Genomic DNA, 21,738 nt, shown 5'->3' with positions numbered 1-21,738 from the left:
ATTCCCGGGTTTTTCCCGGATTTGTCCCGGATGAAAAAATTCCCGGGTTTTTCCCGGAATTCCCGGATGTCCCGGGCCGTATACACCCTGTGTTTGTTTCAAGCGGTCATTCCATTTTAGGAGGCTACTGCGGGGTATTTTACAACAGTTACTGTTTCCAGTGACTTTCTGACCACTGTGCAACTAAACAGTAGTGAATATCTTCACATGTTTATGCACAGTAAGTTACATTTATTTACATTCAGGGTCAACTGCCAGTTCCTGGAGTGATCATCAATTCTCTGTAGGTCTTTGTGCATTTTGCTACAGTCTTCTGGCATTGCTACTGTCCTATAAACAGGAGCCAAATAGCCTCCCTGAGACTCCAACATTATGCATTACATCGACATGACAAAACTCATGGTTGACTGATTTTGGGGGGGGGGGGGGGGGGGGGGGCAAACAGTGAGGTCATCAGTCCCACCCATCAGATTACAGATTAGGAAGGGATGCGGAAGGAAGTCGGCTGTGCCATTTCAATAGACCCATCCTGACATTTGCCTGAAATGATTTAGGGAAATCACGGGAAACCTAAATCAGGATGGACGGACACAGGTTTGAACCATCATTCTCCCAAATGGAAGTCCAGTGAACTAACCACTACACCACGTCGTTTGGAACAAAAGTTATGGTATAGCAATATACATATGGTGATACTGTAGAGAATGTATAAAAGGGCAGTGCATTGGCAGAGATGTCAGTGATACTCAGACGATTCATGTCAAAAGGTTTCTGATGTGCTTATGACCACACAAAGGGAATTAACAGACTTTGAACATGGAATGGTAGTTTGAGCTAGGCACTTGGCATGTTCCATTTCGGAAATTGTCAGGGTATCCAATGTTACAAGGTCCACAGTGTTGAGAGTGTGTCAAGAATACCAAATTTCAGGCATTACCTCTCACTGCAGACAATGCAGTGACTGACGGCCTTCACTTAACGATTGAGAGTAGCAATATTTCTGTACAGTTGTCAGTGCTTATGGACAAGCAACACTGCATGAAATAACTGCAGAAATGATTGTGGGATGTACAGCGAACATATCCATTAGGGTAGTGTGGTGGAATCTGGCATTAATGGGCTAAAGCAGATGAGTGACACGAGTACCTTTGCTAACAGCACAGCATCACCTCTCCTGGGCCCATGAGCATATTGGTTGGACCCTAGATGACTGGAAAACTGTGGCCTGCTCAGATGAGTCCTGATTTCAGTTGATAAGAGCTGATGGTAGAATTCAAGTGTGGTGCAGACCTCACAAAGCTAAGGACCCAGGTTGACAACCAGGAACTGTGCAAGCTGGTGGTGACCCCATAATGATGTGGACTGTGTTTATGTGGAATGGACTGGGTCCTATGGTCCAACTGAGCCAATCATTGACAGGAAATGAGTATGTTCAGATACTTGGAGACCACTTGGAGCCATTCATGTACTTCATTGAAAGTTTTTATTTATGTCCTTTAAATTCTTTCTCACACATTTACATGTGCTACCCCAGATTATAATCCCATGCTGTAGAGTGCTGGAGAACTGGGCAAAGTATACTATTCAAAGAATCTTGGAGCTTGCTTTGTATGCAAGTAAACATAGCTTGCAACATACATTCTTCAGTGTTAGATTTGTTTCTGTTATGTGTATGTCTGCCATTTAAAATCACGTTGAAGCCATATGCTATAATTTTGTTTCCAGGGAGAGTGTAGTTCCTCTGGAGTTCATTGTCACAGAAGTGTCAGAGATTTCCTCCTTCAAACTGAAGTCCAGAAAAGATATATTTATTATTAGCTCATTTCCTTCAGCCAGTCATTTACATTTATATATGTTGCTTGTAGTTGTCATGAGGTTTCCTCTTTAAGAAGGATTATTATCATTCTCTATTGCTTTACAGGATTATATTTTGCGGCAGTGTATCTACATCTACATGGATACTCTGCAAATCACATTTAAGTGCCTGGCAGAGGGTTCATTAAATCACCTTCACCATTCTCTATTATTCCAATCTCATATAGCGCACAGAAAGAATGAACACCTGTATCTTTCCGTATGAACTCTGATTTCCCTTATTTTATCGTGGTGATAGTTCCTCCCTATGTAGACCAGTGTCAACAAAATATTTTCGCATTTGGAGGAGAAAGTTGGTGATTGGAATTTCATGAGAAGATTCCATTGCAACGAAAAACGCCTTTCTTTTAATGTTGTCCAGCCCAAAACCTGTATCATTTCTGTGACACTCTCTCCCATATTTCACAATAATACAAAATGTGCTGCCTTTCTTTGAACTTTTTCAGTGTACTCCATCTGTCCTATCTGGTAAGGACCCCACACCGCGCAGCAGTATTCTAAAAGAGGACGGACAAGCATAGTGTAGACAGCATCTTTAGTAGGTCTCTTACATTTTCGGAGTGTCCTGCCAATATAACACAGTCTTTGGTTAGCCTTCCCCACAATATTTTCTGTGTGTTCCTTCCAGTTTAAGTTGTTTGTAATTGTAATACCTAGGTATTTAGTTGAATTTATGGCTTTTAGATTAGACTGATTTATCGTGTAAATGAAGTTTAACGAGTTCTTTTTAGCACTCATGTGGATAACCTCACACTTTTCATTATTTAGGGTCAACTGCCACTTTTTGCACCATTCAGATATCTTTTCTAAATCATTTTGCAGTTTTTTTTTATCTTCTGATGACATTATTAGTCGATAAATGACAGTGTCATCTGCGAACAACCGAAGATGGCTGCTCAGATTGCCTTGCAAATCGTTTATATAGATAAGGAACAGCAAAAGGGCCTATAACACTACCTTGGGGAACACCAGAAATCACTTCTGTTTTACTTGATGACTTTCTGTCACTTACTACGAACTGTGGCCTCTCTGACAGGAAATCATGAATCCAGTCACATAACTGAGATGAACTCTATAAGCACGCAATTTCACTATGATCTGCTTGTGTGGTACAGTGTCAAAAGCCTTCCAGAAATATGGAATACTAACAGTACACAACATGTTTATTCAGTAGAAGTGAGCAATCAGAATATTATGCAAAATAGTCACACAACATGCAGAAGCATTTTTGAGGATCTTGGAATTCGTACATTCACTTCCCAATACATTTATTTCTACTAATAAATATCAGTGTCAACTGAACAGCGATTTACACAGCCACAGCACAAGACATAAAAATAATTTTCATGTGGGCTTTGTCTCATTGCCTAGGGTTCAAAATGTACCTTGCTGGTAAGATACTCAAGAAGTCCTCACTTCATATAAAGAAAGAAATTGGGAATCCCTGCCAATTCAAAATACAATTAAAATATTTCTCATTAGATACATGACAAGTAGCAGAGTCTTGTTTTAAAGCTTTGTGACAAGTAGTTGTGTATTACAAACAGTCCTTGTATTCACAGATGTAAAAAAATATTTTCATTGAAAATGGTCAGTGTAATTAAGTAAATATTAATCCAGTAATAACAGATAAACAGCAGCTGTAAATTAAAACTGCTTTTCTTCAAGTTAGCTGCTTTATTACCAATATACTGGATTAAATTTAGATGGCGTAAGTGTGAACAGCATTAAGCAGTATGGTTATGGTGGTTCTTTATGTATTGGTATTTATATGTAATGAAAAGTTGGAATTAGTATTATTCTGCCTGTTTCACTACTGGAAAATTAATTACATCAGTGAATCAGTTGTGGTACTTCTCACAGTTAGTTTGCCCAACATGATGTTTTTTATATTAAAGACACCACCAACACACAAAATTCCAGATATATAACTGTATATCACTAAATTAAAGTTGATTTTTGTAAATTATTTTTTACTTTTATGAAAATGCAATGCTAAGGAGATCCTTGCAATTTCGTTAAGCAGGGATCGAAAAAATTTACCAAACTCACTTTACTCAAATATGATTCAGTACTGGAAAAACTCACCACCTTTACTGTTTCAAAGGAAGAACCACTAATCAAGAGAATTCTCCTACATTTACATTTATTTTTACTTGTCAAAATTAGCGAATACTAAGATATTTATTACAACTCTGCGCTGTTATCATTTAGAACAATGGCGCTGACCTCTGCACCAATGTTCCACTATAAAATTTGCATAAAGTATTGAAATTTATCATTTCATGGATATAGGAGCTGTTACAGAAAAACATTAGCATCACTTGTAAGTAACAACTGATTATATTTAGGCTAAATATTACATGAAACTTACACATTTTCATTCCTCATCACAAAATGGCTTCTTACACTACGCAGAAACAAAAGGGAAGAGAGAGAGAGATCTTTTTTATTTTTTTTATTTTTTGCAAAAGATCAGAGATTTCAGTTACATTCGCAGATCATATTAATTGATTACTGAGTCTGTTATTTTTCTGCGATAATATTTATTTCATTACGACGTCAGTTTTGGTATATATGCGAAGTCATTCAATATCATTTTTATCACCACATGGTGATTGTTTGTGATTAATACAGTATAGGATTTTTTGTCTTTTGTTAAATGTACATCTTGATGTCTCAGTGAAGGTTCTCCTTCTTGATGAGACGTGCAAAACACTATCATTGGATGAATGAACCAATTTTCTACACATGTCCAATCCAAACATACGGTCCTCATCTGTAACCCTCAAAATGACATTGTGCACACATGCATGTGTGCATATGAGACATTGTGTGTGTTGTTCTGAACAATCTCTAGTTAACATACTGTACTGATTCATTCACCAAACCTCGTATTGAATCTTTGTGAGGTATATTGCTGGTTATTATCTTAAACCTCAAAAAGAAAGAAGTGGACTAGTTAGAAATATTTATGATATTCTCATTAAGATAAGTAATGTTTTCAGTTTTTACTTATCTTTTGTACTCATAAGTTTTTTATCACTCATTTTTGTAAAACTCTGCTTAGTTGAGTAGGTTGATGATTATGGCTGCAAGTGGATTTCCAAGTTCTTGTCTCTTCACATATTTGATTAAATGAAGAGTTTCATTTCTGCTTCTACAATTCTTCAATTGACATACCTTACAATTTCCATCATTAATACATTTCAGATTGTAACAAATTATCTTGTCAACAGTAGCTCAATTCAATCACATGCACATCTCTAAACGTACTACTTGTCAACAAAAATCCATATAGTGAGTACCCAAAGATGATATTGTGAGTCACTGAATGACTCATGTTATAATTAACTTCTTAACACAACTTTCATTAAACATCAAGTACCTTGTTAGTACAATCTATTTAAACACAAGTACTTTTATATTTGTACAATATATTATGAAAAACTTTATATTTGTCTTTGTTGGTGCCAATATCAATGTTTTTACAGAAATAAAATAATTTTGATTACATTCAGTTTGCAATATAGCTTACCATATAGTATTATGATCAATTTTTTTCAAGAAAAAGTGTGATTTTTACTACAGTGACTTCATAATTGTACTTACATTACTTATTCTCTTAATGCAGAAAATATTTCATGTCCAGTTTCACCAGAACTGTAATAAAAAGTATAAAGTTTGATAACTGAGCTGCACAATAATCAAAAGCTTTTGTATATGTCTATCCATTGCTCAGCATGGCAAATGGCTGTCATTATTTTACCTATATTACAGTTTTCTTAACATTTCTCATAAATGTAGCAACTGGTGGTATTTTTCAGATATGCTTTGTACAAGCTGATTGTCTTGGGATTATCGGCTGGTAGACATCCCCCCTACAGGGAACACATCATCAAGCATGACTATTTTAATCAGTACATCTCAACAGGAATTCTAAGAGATTTGCAGTAAGTAAGATGCAAAGCACCACATATTCTTCGCTATAGACAAATGTAGGTGGAAATCTGGTGAATATGTGAGGGAAAAATATGTTTGAGGGAAGATTTTCATAAATAAGTTGGATTGATAATTATGTGTGTAATGTTGTTACATACTATCATAGGAACTGTATTCACACAAGAGTGGATACTCATAATGCCACAACAACATATTTTTTTCAACAATGGAAAATCCAGGACAGACTGTAACAATATTATGAAAAGGATAGTTGCTACTCACCATTTAGTAGAGAGGCCTAGTCACAGATAGGCACAACAAAAAGACTGACTGAAAGTTAGCTTTCGGCCAACAAGGTCTTTGTCAGAGATAGAAAATACACACACACACACACACACACACACACACACACACACACACACACACACACACACACATGATCATATCCTCTGGATGCTGAGGCCACACTGCATTTTTGGATATTCGCCATTCTCTTGTTCACATTATACTAGTTTTCGATGCATGTAATACAGCCAATACATACTAAATTCAAGTGATTTAGACTTTTAAACTTTTTGAGATGGAAAAAGGATAGCTTAATTTATTTAGTCTCATGCCTATGTGACCATCCATTAAAAGTATTTTTGTACCAATATTTAAAACAATGTTTGCTAATTGTGTTTGTTGATATTAGTACACTAAATTAAAAAAAGAAAATTATAATGATCTGTGTGTGGCCAAAAACTCCGAAGTTACTTTTAAGTGTTTGTTGACTGGGAATGTCTATCTCAGTACCATATTTTGTTTTTCTGTTCTTTCTTATATGAGCATTAGTAAATAATTCTTGTCCATTGTAAATGTATTAGAACATTGCACCTGTTGAAACTGAAGGTAATTTATAATGAATTTGCTGCAGCCAGTTGATTTATAGATATTTATTTTTCCGTGATGACATTTCAAGGTGTCTGGCATACCATCTTCAGATGTTTTAATTTGTTTACATGCCATGAACATTTTTCTTTATTAATAGCATTGGAGCATTTTGCAGTGGAAGATTTTAAGACAAATATTGTAAAACATCGTAAGTAAAGAAACGATCTTTGTGATGTATAAAATAATGTAAACATCTGAACGTACAATGAAAAGGAAATGAATATATTCTCAAAGACAATAGTTTCTTGGTGTGGCATGTTGGGAAATGGGTGCCATTCAAATCTGTGTGTTGCATTATTTTCATTAATGTCACAGCCACTGTAGTTTTGACTATGTGCACTAAGAGTGCTGCTGTCACATCATGTCACTTGTTGAGTCAGTGTGCAAACTTAAGTAAATATGTGAATCAGGCCCATGGGTCACTAAAGGCTGCCCAGTCCTGTTGTAGGGAGGCCATTACTCGTTCTCGGATGGCAGGTGCACATGTGAATGGGTTACAATGTGCTTGGTGCACAGTACGACATTCCACCCTTGTGATGGCCAGAATTGGTGAACTTGAACCTAGGCAACCACTATGTCTTCCCATGCAGTCCAACATTAAGTCATTGTTACATCCAAACACCCCACGAAACTTGATATTGCACAATTTGACCCATCAGCCAGACTGAGGCTCACAATGAGGCATCTTTCAAACTCTGTCAGGTGCTGATAATGCTGTCTCATACAAGTATATAGCACCTCCTGGCCTTTGCAGTAATCACTCAATGTTAAGTGACTATGTTAAATAATGTTCATATAAGAGTCGTGTATAAAAATTTATTTATTTTGTGCAAAGCAGAGAGACTCAGCTAGTGTGTAGTGTGGATTGGCAATAATATATATATATTTTTTTTTTTTTTTTTTTTTTTTTTTTTTTTTAGTATGGCTTTATTTTTGCACAGCTCAACAATGCATTGGCAAACCTCAGTCCTGCGTGCAGTTCATTTTTTTTTTTTAATACAGTCTGGTTCTGTTATTTATGAAATGAAACAGGTGTTTGTTAAAAAAAAATACCAAGACAGTACATAAAGGAGCATAGTATGTAAACATAAAGGTATATAACACACTACTATTTCATGTCTGATTGGTATTGATATCTTTACTAACTTAAACATCTTAAACTTTTGCATAACTCACTGTTATCTTCACAGAATTTTTGTGACATTGTATAATACTTTTGAATTGTGATGCATTTGAAGTGTACTACATGAATGGAAAAGGGTCATAGAACGGAGAAGATACTGACCAATGGATGACATCAGGATATATTCAGCATACCGCAAAATGAAAAGGATGATATGGAAGGGGAAAGAATTTAAGACCCAGAATTTGCCATGAAAGACTTGGCCATGGAACAGAACAAATGTCAATGATGACAGTGACCTTTGTTTTATGGGCATCAGGCCATGGTCTTTATAGCGTCTAATTATGTCTCCTGCATTAGGACATTAGGAGACAAAACATTGGCCACAGAAACATGCCACGGACCATGATGTAATACGCATCTAACAAAAATCATCAAGAACAGAAACATTGGCTGTGAAAGCCTGCACTGGATGATGAAAATGCTGGTGATATGAACATAGTATCTGAAAATTTGCACAAAATAAGGGAAAGGCAAGAACTCACCTACAGGTGACTTGTGTGGCATATAGAAACATGCAATAGAAAACTATTTTAGTATCTTTCAAGCTTGTGCTCTTTCTCTAGTAGAAGCAAGAGTTCCTATATCTAGGGGCACGGGGCAGCCACCCACCCCCCTGCTAGCTCCCAGGAAAGGAAAAAAATGTATATTTGAATGTTTTTCTTTTAAAAAAATGATTTAAAAGCTGCTGTTATGTAGTTTGTTTAATGGTGTTGGAACTAGAACTTTTGTATGCCTACCTATGAGTGAATATTCATCTTCCAATGTATTAAAAATACACCATATTTCAGCACTAGGAACCCCTTCCCCACCCTCCCCACACACTACCATAAGGGCACCCTTTGTGTAGAAGTACACACATTCTCACACACAATCACACAGACATCTAAAAACATATTGCTGTGACCAAGGTGAGACAGATTTTTGGTTATTAAAAACTGTTGCCTGGTCTGATGGAGGTGGGAAGGGGTAAGGAAGGAAGCAGGAGTAAGGAGGGGGAAGTGGGATAGACCGAGGCAGGTCTTTCAACAGATGACTCAGTGGCTCCACAACAAGATGAAAGGAGTTCAGAAGGTAGAGCATATAAGAGGTAGAGAGAGAGAGAGAGAGAGAGAGAGAGAGAGAGAGAGAGAGGGGGGGGGGGGGGGGGGGGGGGAAGTGAGGGGAGGAAAGCAGAGGATGATGGTGATGGAGAGTGAGAAAGGTGGAGAGAGAGAGAGAGAGAGAGAGAGAGAGAGAGAATGCAACAACAGGGAGGAGGAATAGAATAGAGCAGAATCTTTACTGTCACATGACATGTCGTATACAATCATTGGATTGAAACATTGGTGACTCATCAATGAATATAGTTGTATGTCTACAAAGGTGTATACAAAAACATCATATATTAAAAGAAAGTGCATGCAAGCTAAATACACATTGCATTCATTCCTATTTCTTAAATTTTTCCACACTGTTTTCTTCCTAAATATTTTTCATTTTCTGTTTTTATAGTACTTAAATATGGAGATACATAATAATAACACATACCTCCATTAAAATACAAGGTATGTCCACAAAGTAAGTTCCATTTGATTATATAAAACAAACATGTACAGATACAGAAAAAAAATTTTAGTACAAAAATCTACAACTGGTAAATTACTTTTCTACATAGCTTCCGAAATTTTGTAGGCACTTGTCATAGCATGGCACAAGTTTTTGCATTCCTTCTTTGTAGAAGGTTGCTGCCTGTGTATTCAACCATGTGGTAATGTGTTCTTTCAGCTTGTCATCATCGTTGAAGTGTTGACAGATTTTAGGTTTAAGAAGAGATGAAAGTCGCTAGGAGCGACGTCCGGGCTGTACGAAGGATGATCAAATGCACCCCAGTGAAATTCCCGTAAGAGTTGTTTGGTCACATTCGCCATCTGAGGTTGTGAATTATTGTGGAAAGAAACAACACCTTTTGACAGTAATCCTCGGCATTTGTTCTGTATTGCGCAGTGCAATTTCTTACTGGTCTCGCAGTAAACATGTGCAGTGATTGTTTGGCCTCGTGGTAAGAAATCAATCAGCAAAATGCCTTTTATGGCCCAAAAAAATGGTGCACATGAATTTTGGAGGTGTCAAGATTTGCTTAGGCTTAACCTTCATTGGAGATGAAGTGTGCCTCCATTCCACTGATTGTCATTTTGTTTCAGGCGTGTCATACGATACCCAAGTTTCATCCCCCGTGGCTATCCGAGAAACCCATCGCCTTCTTCATTATAGAGTGTCAAAAACTGAAGTGCACTGCTTATCCATTGTTTTTTGTGTTGTTCAGTATTAATTTTGGGTACCCAATGTGAGCAAGGTTTTCGAAATTTTGGTTTTTCAGTAACAATTTCATGAATTAGTGATCGTGAGATTTGCGGAACTTCCACAGCAAGGGCACTAAGAGTAAACTTATGGCTGTGCTTAATCTTCTCTTCAGTTGTGTGAACCAGTTGATCAGTAACCACAGACAGGTGTCCACTTTGTTCTTCATTGTACATTTGGTCATGTCCTTCATTGAACAGTCTGACCCATCTTCTAACCACTGAATCACTCATAGCATTTTGTCTGTAAACCTCACAGATTTGCTGATGAATTTCCTTTGGTTTAACTTTCTTTTCATTTAGAAAATGAATCGCAGATCTGATTTCACACATGGTGGCATTTTCAATTACAGCTGACATTATAAAGAAGTACTACAAAGCACATGTCGGCAGCAGAGATCTGAAAATGGCATACGTGTCTTCTCCTTGAGTCAGAGTAACTGCCGCTCATGCTCGGAACTGCAATTGTAGCACAGCCATGGATAGAAATAGAAACAGAACTTACTTTGTGGATGATCCTCATAGAACACACACATATGCAGAGATTATAATGTAGAAAAAAAAAGAACAGAACAAAATAATTAATATCAGCTACTTGTCTGGGTGGGGGTAAGGAGGAGGCTGGAGTTGGGAGGGGGAGGGCTATTATGGTGGGGTGGTGGATAGGGAAGTGCTGTAGGCTGGAGGGATGGCATGGGAGAGGTGGGGAGAGAGGCAAGGAGTGGCAGAAAAGGAGAGAAATAAAAAGACAGGGTGTGGTGGTGGAATGATGGCCGTGTAGTGCTGGAATGGGAACAGGGAAGGGACTGGATGGCTAAGGACAGTGACTAACGAAGGTTGAGGCCAGGAGGGTTATGGGAATGTAGGATGTATTGCATGGAAAGTTCCCACCTGTGCAGTTCAGAAAAGCTAGTGTTGGTGGGAAGGAAGCATGTGCCACAGGCTGTGAAGCAGGCATTGAAATGATGGATATCATGTTTGGCAGTGTTCAGCAACAGGGTGGTCCACTTGTTTCTTGGCCACAGTTTGTCAGTGGCCATTAATGTGGACAGACAGCTTGTTGGTTGTCATGCCTACATAGAATGCAGCACAGTGGTTGCAGCTTCACAGGTAGCCCTGTCTCTGATGGGATAGGTGATGTTAGTGACCAGACTGGAGCAGGTGGTCGTGGGAGGAGGTATGAGACAGGTCTTCCATCTAGGTATATTACAGGTGTATGAGCCATGAGGTAAGGGATTGGTATCAGGGGTTGTGTAAGGATGGACAAGTATATTGTGTAGGTTTGGTGGATGGTGGAATACCACTGTAGGAAGAGTGACAAGAATAGCAGGCAGGACATTTCTCATTTCAGGGCATGACGAGAGGTAATCGAAACCCTGGCGGAGAATGTAATTCAGTTGCTCCAGTCCTGGGGGGGTACTGAGTTATGAGGGGAATGCTCCTCTGTGACCAGATGATGGGACTTTGGAAGGTGGTGGAAGACTGGAAAGAAAAAGCAAGGGAGATTTGTTTTTGTACAAGGTTGGGAGGATAATTATGGTCTGTGAAGGCTTCAGTGAGACCCTTGGTATATTTTGAGAGAGACCACTCATCTCTGCAGATGCGATGACCACTTGTGGGTAGGCTGTACAGAAGGGACTTCTTGGTTTGGAATGGGTGGAAGCTGTCAAAGTGGAGGTATTGCTGGTGGTTAGTAGGTTTGATATGGACAGTGGTATAGGTGTAGCCATCTTTGAGGTGGAAGTCAACATCTGCAAAGGTGGCTTGTTGGGTGGAGTAGGACCTGGTGAAGCAAATGGGGGAGAAGTTATTGAGGTTCTGGAGGAATATGGATAGAGTGTCCTCACCTTCAATCCAGATAAAAAATGTCCCCAGTGAATCTGAACCAGGTGAGGGGTTTAGAATTCTGTGTTTTTAGGAAGGATTCCTCTAGATGGCCCATGAATAGGTTGGCATAGGATGGTGCCATGCAGATGCCTATAGCAGGATTTGTTTGTAGGTAATGCCTTCAAAGAAGTAATTGTGGGTGACGATATAATTGGTCATGGCAGCTAGGAAGGAGGTTGTTGGTTTGGAATCTGTCAGGTGTTGGGAAAGGTAGTGTTCTATAGTGGTAAGGCCATGGGCATTAGGAATGTTACTGTACAGGGAGGTGGCATCAATAGTGAAGCAGGGCACCATGTGGTAAAGGGACAAGAACTGTGGAGCATCATAGGAGGAAATAATTGGTATCTTTATGTAGAAGGGTAGGTTCCAAGTAATAGGTTGAAGGTGTTCGTCTATGAGAGCAGAGATTCTCTCAGTGGGATCACAGTAATCAGCCACAATGGTGTGTCCTGGTGGTTAGGTTTATGGACTTTAGGAGGCATGTAGGAGTGTAAGGAGTGGTAGGGGTGAGCAGAGAGACGGACTCTGGGGAGAGGTTCTGGAATAGGCCTAAGTATTGGAGTAGTGACAGGAGATCCCACTGGATTACTGGAATAGGGTCACCGTGGCAAGGTTTGTAGGTGGAAGTATCTGACAGCTGGTGGAGTCCTTCTGCAGGGTAATCCTTGCAGTTCAAAACAACAGTGGTGGAGCCTTTGTCCACAGGTAGGATTATAAGGTCGGGATCAGTTCTTAGATGGTGGACTGCGGTTCTTTCTGAGGATGTAAGAATAGTTTGCATGTTGAGGGATTTGGGGAATGATGGTGAGGCAAGGTTTGAGGTTAAGAAATCCTGGAAAGTTTACAGGGGTGGTTTAGGGGCAGTTCGGGTGGATCACAGTTGAATGGAGGAGTGAACTGAGTTAGGCAAGGTTCAATATTCATCTTTGGTTGAGTCTGATTGGTAGGGTTGTTGGCAAAAAAAGTGTTTCCACTGTAGGGACCGGGAGAAGGTCTTTAACAAGCCCTGCATGATTGAATTTGGGAGAGAGGCAAAAGATGAGGCTTTTGGAAAGGACTGGTATTTCTGTGGGACTAAGGCTTCTGGAGGATAGGTTCATGACTGTGTTGCAGGTCATTTTAGGTTCTGGATTCTGTGTGGTGGTGGGAGGGAGTTTTGGGGGTGGAGTAAATGTAGTACTTCTGCAAGATAGGGCTTGTCAGCTGTGAGAGGACATGGGGGAGGTTTGGAGGTAGTGGACAGTGGTACTCCAAGGCAGGAGTAGCAAGTGAGCAGGATGCAGTGCTTTTTGAGGTGACATTGTGCATGTTGCTGAAGTTCCTGCAGGGCAAGAGTTTCAATGTGTGTTATTGGTTCCAGGAATTTAGGATTGCATAGCAAGAGAATTTTGTGAATGGAGAAAAGGAACTGCAAGGAGGTTTGGGCTTGGTTGATATGGTTTTGTAGGACTATGTAAGTGAGGGCAAAGGATTGACAGAATCTTAACAGGTGGAGGTCATTGTGGAAGGAGGGGTTGCAGTGAGAGATGGGTAATTTGACCGTAAGGCCATCAGGGGGGTTCCATGAGCCAAGCAACAGTGCAGGAACAGTATATGGGACTGGGATCTGGCTAGGGATGAGGAATCTTTTATGTATTGATGCAGATGGAAGGAGCAAGGATCCATGGTGCTTGAAAAAATGTGAAAAATTACGTAAATAATGTAGAATTACTTTCAAAAATTTTTGCAAAAATACACCCAAAGAAATGTGAAAATTCATGAAAAGGATGAAATGGATGCAAAAGGTAGAAGCAAAATGAAATATGATAGAGTTGACGATAGCAAAAGGCGAAAACTCATAAAATTTGGCAAGTAGTCACAAGGGTCAAAGGAAAGGATAATTACTATGGGTATCAGGTCTGTGGGTGGATGAGAAGAAGGGGGATGGCAGATGTGACTGGTCGAGATAGAATTAGTGGGTGTGAACTGGGATAGAATTGAGAAAGTGTGGTGGGTGGGGAAGGACCAGCCGCTGTGGCCAAGCGGTTTTAGGCACTTCAGTCTGGAACCCCACGACCGCTATTGTCGCAGGTTCGAATCCTGCCTTGGGCATGGATGTGTGTGATGTCCTTAGGTTAGTTAGGTTTAAGTAGGTCTAAGTTCAAGGGGACTGATGACCTCAGATGTTAAGTCCCATAATGGTCAGAGCCATTTGAACCATTTGGTGCGCAAGGGTTCATAGGATGAGACACAAGATTGTGTGGCACCGGAAAGGTGCAGGAGTTAACACGCAAAAATTTGGGAAATGATGCAGGGAGGGTGATCAAATATAGGATTGGCGGGAGTAATGTGGGATGTAATGTGCTGCACCACCAATCAGCGTGGTCTTGTAGTCATCTGTTGTGCGCATCCGAGATGGTTGATACACTGTGGCTCATAAGTAGAGCATGCAGTGTGGTTGATAAGGTGACAAGAGAAACAAAGGAAAGAACATAAAGAAGGACGGGCATTCAGTATAGTGATGCAAAAGAAAATCGTAACAAAGGAAAACAGCACTGGGTTAGGATTGAAGAAAAACGTCTTTCCCACCCCTCCTCTAGCGGTATTCTGCCATCCACAAACCTCCACAATATAATCATCCATCCATACACAACCCCTGCTCCCAATCCCTTATCTCATAACTCAGTACCATCCGGGACTGGAGCAACTGAATTGCACTCTCCGCCAGGGTTTCAATTACCTCTCTTTGTGCCCTGAAATGAGAAATGTCGTGCCCACTGTCCTTCCCACCCCTCCTACTGTGGTATTCCACTGTCCACCGAACCTAAACAATATACTACTCCATCCTTACACAACCACTGCTCCTAATCCCTTACCTCATGGCTCATACCCCTGTAATAGAACTACACTCCTGGAAATGGAAAAAAGAACACATTGACACCGGTGTGTCAGACCCACCATACTTGCTCCGGACACTGCGAGAGGGCTGTACAAGCAATGATCACACGCACGGCACAGCGGACACACCAGGAACCGCGGTGTTGGCCGTCGAATGGCGCTAGCTGCGCAGCATTTGTGCACCGCCGCCGTCAGTGTCAGCCAGTTTGCCGTGGCATACGGAGCTCCATCGCAGTCTTTAACACTGGTAGCATGCCGCGACAGCGTGGACGTGAACCGTATGTGCAGTTGACGGACTTTGAGCGAGGGCATATAGTGGGCATGCGGGAGGCCGGATGGACGTACCGCCGAACTGCTGAACACGTGGGGCGTGAGGTCTCCACAGTACATCGATGTTGTCGCCAGTGGTCGGCGGAAGGTGCACGTGCCCTTCGACCTGGGACCGGACCGCAGCGACGCACGGATGCACGCCAAGACCGTAGGATCCTACGCAGTGCCGTAGGGGACCGCACCGCCACTTCCCAGCAAATTAGGGACACTGTTGCTCCTGGTGTATCGTCGAGGACCATTCGCAACCGTCTCCATGAAGCTGGGCTACGGTCCCGCACACCGTTAGGCCGTCTTCCGCTCACGCCCCAACACCATGCAGCCCGCCTCCAGTGGTGTCGCGACAGGCGTGAATGGAGGGACGAATGGAGACGTGTCGTCTTCAGCGATGAGAGTCGCTTCTGCCTTGGTGCCAATGATGGTCGTATGCGTGTTTGGCGCCGTGCAGGTGAGCGCCACAATCAGGACTGCATACGACCGAGGCACACAGGGCCAACACCCGGCATCATGGTGTGGGGAGCGATCTCCTACACTGGCCGTACACCACTGGTGATCGTCGAGGGGACACTGAATAGTGCACGGTACATCCAAACCGTCATCGAACCCATCGTTCTACCATTCCTAGACCGGCAAGGGAACTTGCTGTTCCAATAGGACAATGCACGTCCGCATGTATCCTGTGCCACCGAACGTGCTCTAGAAGGTGTAAGTCAACTACCCTGGCCAGCAAGATCTCCGGATCTGTCCCCCATTGAGCATGTTTGAGACTGGATGAAGCGTCGTCTCATGCGGTCTGCACGTCCAGCACGAACGCTGGTCCAACTGAGGCGCCAGGTGGAAATGGCATGGCTAGCCGTTCCACAGGACTACATCCAGCATCTCTACGATCGTCTCCATGGGAGAATAGCAGCCTGCATTGCTGCGAAAGGTGGATATACACTGTACTAGTGCCGACATTGTGCATGCTCTGTTGCCTGTGTCTATGTGCCTGTGGTTCTGTCAGTGTGATCATGTGATGTATCTGACCCCAGGAATGTGTCAATAAAGTTTCCCCTTCCTGGGACAATGAATTCATGGTGTTCTTATTTCAGTTTCCAGGAGTGTAGATGCAAGACCTGTCCCATACATCCTCCTACCATCACCTACTCAAGTCCGGTCACTAACACCACCTACTCCATAAAAGGCAGGGCTACCTGTGAAACCAGTCATGTGATCTACAAGCTAAGCTGCAACCACTGTGCTGCATTCTATGTAAACATGACAACCATCAAGTTGTCTATCCACATGAATGGCCACCGACAAACTGTGGCCAAGAAACTAGTGGACCACACTGTTGCTGAACATGCTGCCAAACATGATATCCCTCATCTCAATGACTGCTTCACAGCCTGTGCCATATGGATCCTTCCCATCAGCTTTTCTGAACTGCACAGGTGGGAACTTTCCCTGCAATACATCCTACAGTCCCGTAAACCTCCTGGCCTCAACCTTTGTTAGTCACTGCCCTCAGCCATCCAGTCCCATCCCTGTTCCCATTCCAGCACTACACAGCTGTCACTCCAACCCCCCCCCCTCCCCCAGTCTTTTTATTTCTCTACTTTTGCACTACTTACCCCACCCCCACTCCCCGCCCCCCACCCCCACCGGTTCCCACCTCTCCCGTGCCATCCATCTAGCCTGCAGCACTTCACTGTTCACCAACCCCACCATACTATCCCTCCCCCTCCCCACCACAGCCTCCTCCTTAACCCCACCCAGTCGTCACTCCCATCGTGCACTGGTGCTGCTGCTCACAGAGTGGTGTCAATTGCCTGAGCTTGCAGTCGTGTGTGTGAGTGGCATTTTCGTGAGTGTGTGTGTATGTGTATGTGTGTTTATTGTTGATGAAGGTCTTGGTGGCCAAAAGCTTTAATTGTGAGAGTATTTTTGTTGTGCCTATCTGCAACTCAGCATCTCTGCTATATAGTGAGTTGCAACATAAACATTTTTACTCATACTGTGCTTCAAGAACCAAGTATCCATCACTGCAAAGAGACCAGAATTAACCTAAATGTCAAAAAATAATCAATTTAAACTGTCTAAGTACCTGAGGATGAGCCCCCAGGGCATGATATGGATTGTACATTAAAATAAAATCACGATTGTGACTAAAGGCAGTTGTTCTTTATTTTACAAAAATCTTGGAAGAAAAAGTTATAGAAATGGATAAAATTAAGTAAATATCATTTTTTCTGACTAGCTCTACATCCTAATGATGCTCTCACATTTTGGGTGTGGATCACAAAATAAAATCATAAAAGAAATAACAAATGTGCTATATAGATAAAAAACTTCTTGTCAATATGCACAAGTTCAGATTTTATAATGTGTGATGCATACAGTATAGAAAACATGACAGTGGTACTTTGAATGATTATTTGTGGTGAGCGAAATGTATCAGCGACTGTTCACAAGCTATTACTTTTATTGCTTACTTAACTCAATAGCTGTTATTACCAGGTTGTTTTTGGTACCACTTAAAACTTTCTGTCAGAGAAGTCTTAACACTCTCAGTGCTTAAGTTATCTAATCAGGCCTACTCATGGCTTGCAGCTAACAGTTAAGCCTTAATCTTATGAAGACGTATATTATGCAGTTTCATAATAAGCAACGTGTTGTAACTCTATAGTGTGAGCACACTGTTGTTCAACAAGAGGCTGAAGAATTTCTTCCACTGACATATTGGCTGTATATCGAACCTCGGAAGAAAATACGTAGAGTTGAGTACCACACTTGTTGCCAAGTATCTTGTAATGTTGTACAGACACAATATCAAAAATAATACCTACCAAGTTTTGTTCTGCTTCCACATGAAAATATTCATAGTCATAGTGAATGAAGTACAGAATAATACAAAGCCTGATAATTATAGAACACACCAATGCACAGTCTTGTAGGAGAGCATATAATAAGCAGGAAAACATATGAGACCAAGGACCCTGTGCACTGCACTTGTACTGGGATGTTGTGCAGACAGCACAGCACTTGCTGTACTGTCTGTCCAGGTTCGAGACAACCTTGTTAGGTCAGCCATGGAGGCACTTGCATCGTGCACTGTTTGATTATGCACACTCATGCTATAGAGTTATAAGGCAAATTAATATTTCAGCACCAGAAACAGACATCAATAGTCATGCATTAAGTGAAATGTATAAAATTTCTGCGGAGTGTGACTGGGTAAGTTAAAAGGAAATCCACAACCAGATAAACTTATCAAGAATCTCATTTCAGCATCTTATGTCCTTAAAAGCATCTCTCATTATGTTGACTTTATGACAAGAGTAGTGGCTTATTTTGCCTATTTCCGCTATTTGTCTTATGCAATTATCTACATCTACACCTGTACTCCGCAAGCCACCTGACGATGTGTGGCTTGTTATTTGGGACAGTGCATGTACAGTACACAAAGTGCTTGTTTAGCAGAAGTGAGCAGTGAGGATATTGCAGAATCATTTGTAAGGATATTGGAATTCTTACACTCACTTCCCAATACATTTACTCCCTAATGGCTTTTGTTGTTGATAATAAAAATCATTTTCAACAGGGCTGGGACCCACACTCACAATACAATTTTCATCTACAGATTGCCCCATTGTTTAGGGTTCAGAACCATCAAAAAAAATTCAAAAAGTACCCATAAAAAAAAAATTCCTCATTAGTCACTATTTCTACAAATTATGTCAATATCTAAATTCATGGATTGATCAGCTGTGGTATCTAAATGGCAAGTGGTAATGTACTGTAAATAGGACTGTCTTAGAAAAGTTGCAGTGTAATTAAGTAATATTAAGCTACCAATAGCAGGTTAACAGCAGCTATCTAGTATAACTGAGGAGGCAGTAGCTTTAATTTACTTAACTAAATTTAGCTGTCTAAAAACCGAATGGCATGAAACATCACAGTAATAGTTTGCTCTTAATACAGTTTACAGATTAAGTTCCTGTCCTTTGCTTGTCATTTGTTTACATATATCTTGACTAGTTTCCACATTGCTGAAGGTTCTTCTTCTTGAAAGAATCTATGGAACAGAATGAATGAACGAGTGAATTATGAAGGGCTCACAATAAGTAATGCAATACATCTTTTTCTCATCCAATTTCAGATTAAAAAATGTGGAATTTGTTGTGGAGCGTCGTGGAATATTCCCACTTCAGCCCCTATAATCATGAAGTTCCAATAGGTGGTAGCACTATATGTAGCCTTCAAAATGGCATCTGTAACAGAGATGCATTCCAAACAGAGAGTTGTCATTAATTAGAGCAGCACAGATATTCATAAGCACTTTCAGGGTGTCTACAGAGACCTGACAGTGAACAAAAGCATGGTCAGTCATTGGGAAAGGTGTCTGTCATTTTTGCCACAAGGTCACACAGACCTGTCCAATCTCTCACGTGCCGCCCAACCACACATAGCTGTGATTCCTGCAATGTTGGAATGTGAGGACACACTCATTTGAGGTGATCAACAGACCACAATCAATTACCTTGCTTCTCAGCTGGATATCTCTGTTGGTAGTACTGACGTGCTTGTCCATCAGCAAGGTTTCTGAAAGGTGTGTGCCCACTGGGCTCTTTGCCACTTAACAAAAGACCACAAAGATCAATGAAGGACCAGCTATGTGAAATTGCTAACATGTTATGTGGTTGATCATGACCATTTTTTGTCAAACTTCATCACCACTGATGAAAGAGGAGTTCATCACTTTGAATCAGAAACAAAATGGAATTCATGGAGTGGTGCTACACCACCTCTCCTCCAAAGAAATAATTCAAAGCCAGTAAAGTCAAGGCGATGGTCTTCTGGAAGTCTGAATGGCTTCTGTTAGATGTCCTCCTTCATGATGCAACAATCAACTCTCGAGTGTATTATGTACCCTCAGGAAATTGAAGAAATGAATTCCGCATGTTTGTCACAACAAAAATGCAAACAAACTTCACCTTCTCCATCACAACACAAGCATGGTCAGTCATTGGGAAAGGTGTCTAAGAGGAGCTCACAAAACTTCATTGGTCTGTTCTCGCTCATCCACCCTACAGCCTGGATCTCACACTTTCCGACTTCCACCTGTTTGACCCAATGAAGGATGCACTCCATGGAAAGCAGTATGTGGATGATGGGAAGCTTATTGATACAGTAAGATGGCTCTGACATGTAGCAGTAGAGTGGTACCATGTAGAATATAGACCCTCCCAATATGGTGGCATAGGGCTGTTGCATTGAATGGAAATTATGTTGAGAAATAGGGTTTTGTAGCCAAATAATGGGGAATAATATGGTGTATTGGAATCCTGAATAAAACCAAACTACTTTCAGAAAAAAAAGTTGCATTACTTATTGAATGACCCTCATACTGTGTCTCATGTAGAGGTTGTTCTTATATTAAAATTCTTGTAGGTGTACAAGCAGTGGAATGCAGGCGGCAGCAATACACCTCCTGAGTTGTGTACTGGCTGCTTCTGCAAAACACAGTGGGCCAGGGAGTCAAAGACTTCAGGAGCTACTTGTGGTAGCAAATGTCGTGTCACAAATTGTCACCAATCCTACCAGCAATGAAGAATTGCGGAAAGGAGTTGCTGATGGACTTTGTTTGCTTGTGCCAGTGTTACCATTATTCAGCATATCCTGTACAGATGCAAAATACGTGCTTCTACATTCACAAGTATGTATATTTTTCTCTCTGTCTGTTGTGTGATATAATTACTTACCTTGTATTTGGAACATACACAAATCTCCATCCTCTCCTCCTGGTGTAGGTTTTTGTACTTTAGTCCTGTAAAATGTTTGGAAATAGGGCTCTAATTCTGAAAGATAAACGCTTCAGCTATTTATTTATTTTTAATTATTTATTTTATCTATGTTGGTCATTTAAACAACTTATTTCATGAAGCTGACCTGTTTTGTTTGAAACGTTATCTGTCATTTCAACATAAAATATGTTCACAACAGAAAATAAAAATTCATTGTGTCAGGAGACTATTACATCCCATAAAATATATTAAACAATTGTTTTTGTGTAGTCCTTCTTTAGCTTGTTCTGGCACTAGATTGCAGAAAGTGTTGAATGTATGTAATTAAAAGATTACAATTTCCTAGTTTTGTGTTTTGTGTTTATATATACATCTATATTTCATAAGTAAACCAAGTGCAAAGTAGCAAACAATGCTCCAGAGTCCAGTGGATTCCTGTCAGATGCTGTACAGAATGTGCAGCTGGTTAGCTCCCATTTTAACCATAAATTACTATAGATCAGTTGAGAAAAAAATGGTGCCCAGTGATTCGTAGGTCACACATGTCTACAAGAAGGATAGTAGAAGTGATCCACAAAACTGCCATCCT

At 40.8% G+C, this 21,738-nt stretch overlaps 1 protein-coding gene across 1 annotated transcript in view; it reads left to right on the top strand.

Annotated features, from left to right (window-relative positions):
* LOC126106344 (uncharacterized) overlaps nucleotides 1–21,738 on the top strand; it is a 261,730-nt gene that overhangs the window by 204,722 nt on the left and 35,270 nt on the right. The window contains exons 21-22 of the mRNA XM_049912595.1: nucleotides 5,703–5,828; nucleotides 20,797–21,061. Coding sequence (XP_049768552.1) covers nucleotides 5,703–5,828; nucleotides 20,797–21,061 — 391 coding nt within the window. The remainder of the gene's footprint in view (nucleotides 1–5,702; nucleotides 5,829–20,796; nucleotides 21,062–21,738) is intronic.

Source organism: Schistocerca cancellata, chromosome 10 (assembly GCF_023864275.1).
Source record: "Schistocerca cancellata isolate TAMUIC-IGC-003103 chromosome 10, iqSchCanc2.1, whole genome shotgun sequence".
Taxonomy (NCBI): Eukaryota; Metazoa; Arthropoda; class Insecta; order Orthoptera; family Acrididae; genus Schistocerca; species Schistocerca cancellata.
The sequence above is the reverse complement of the archived record's forward strand: the minus strand, read 5'-3'. Positions and strand labels throughout refer to the sequence as shown.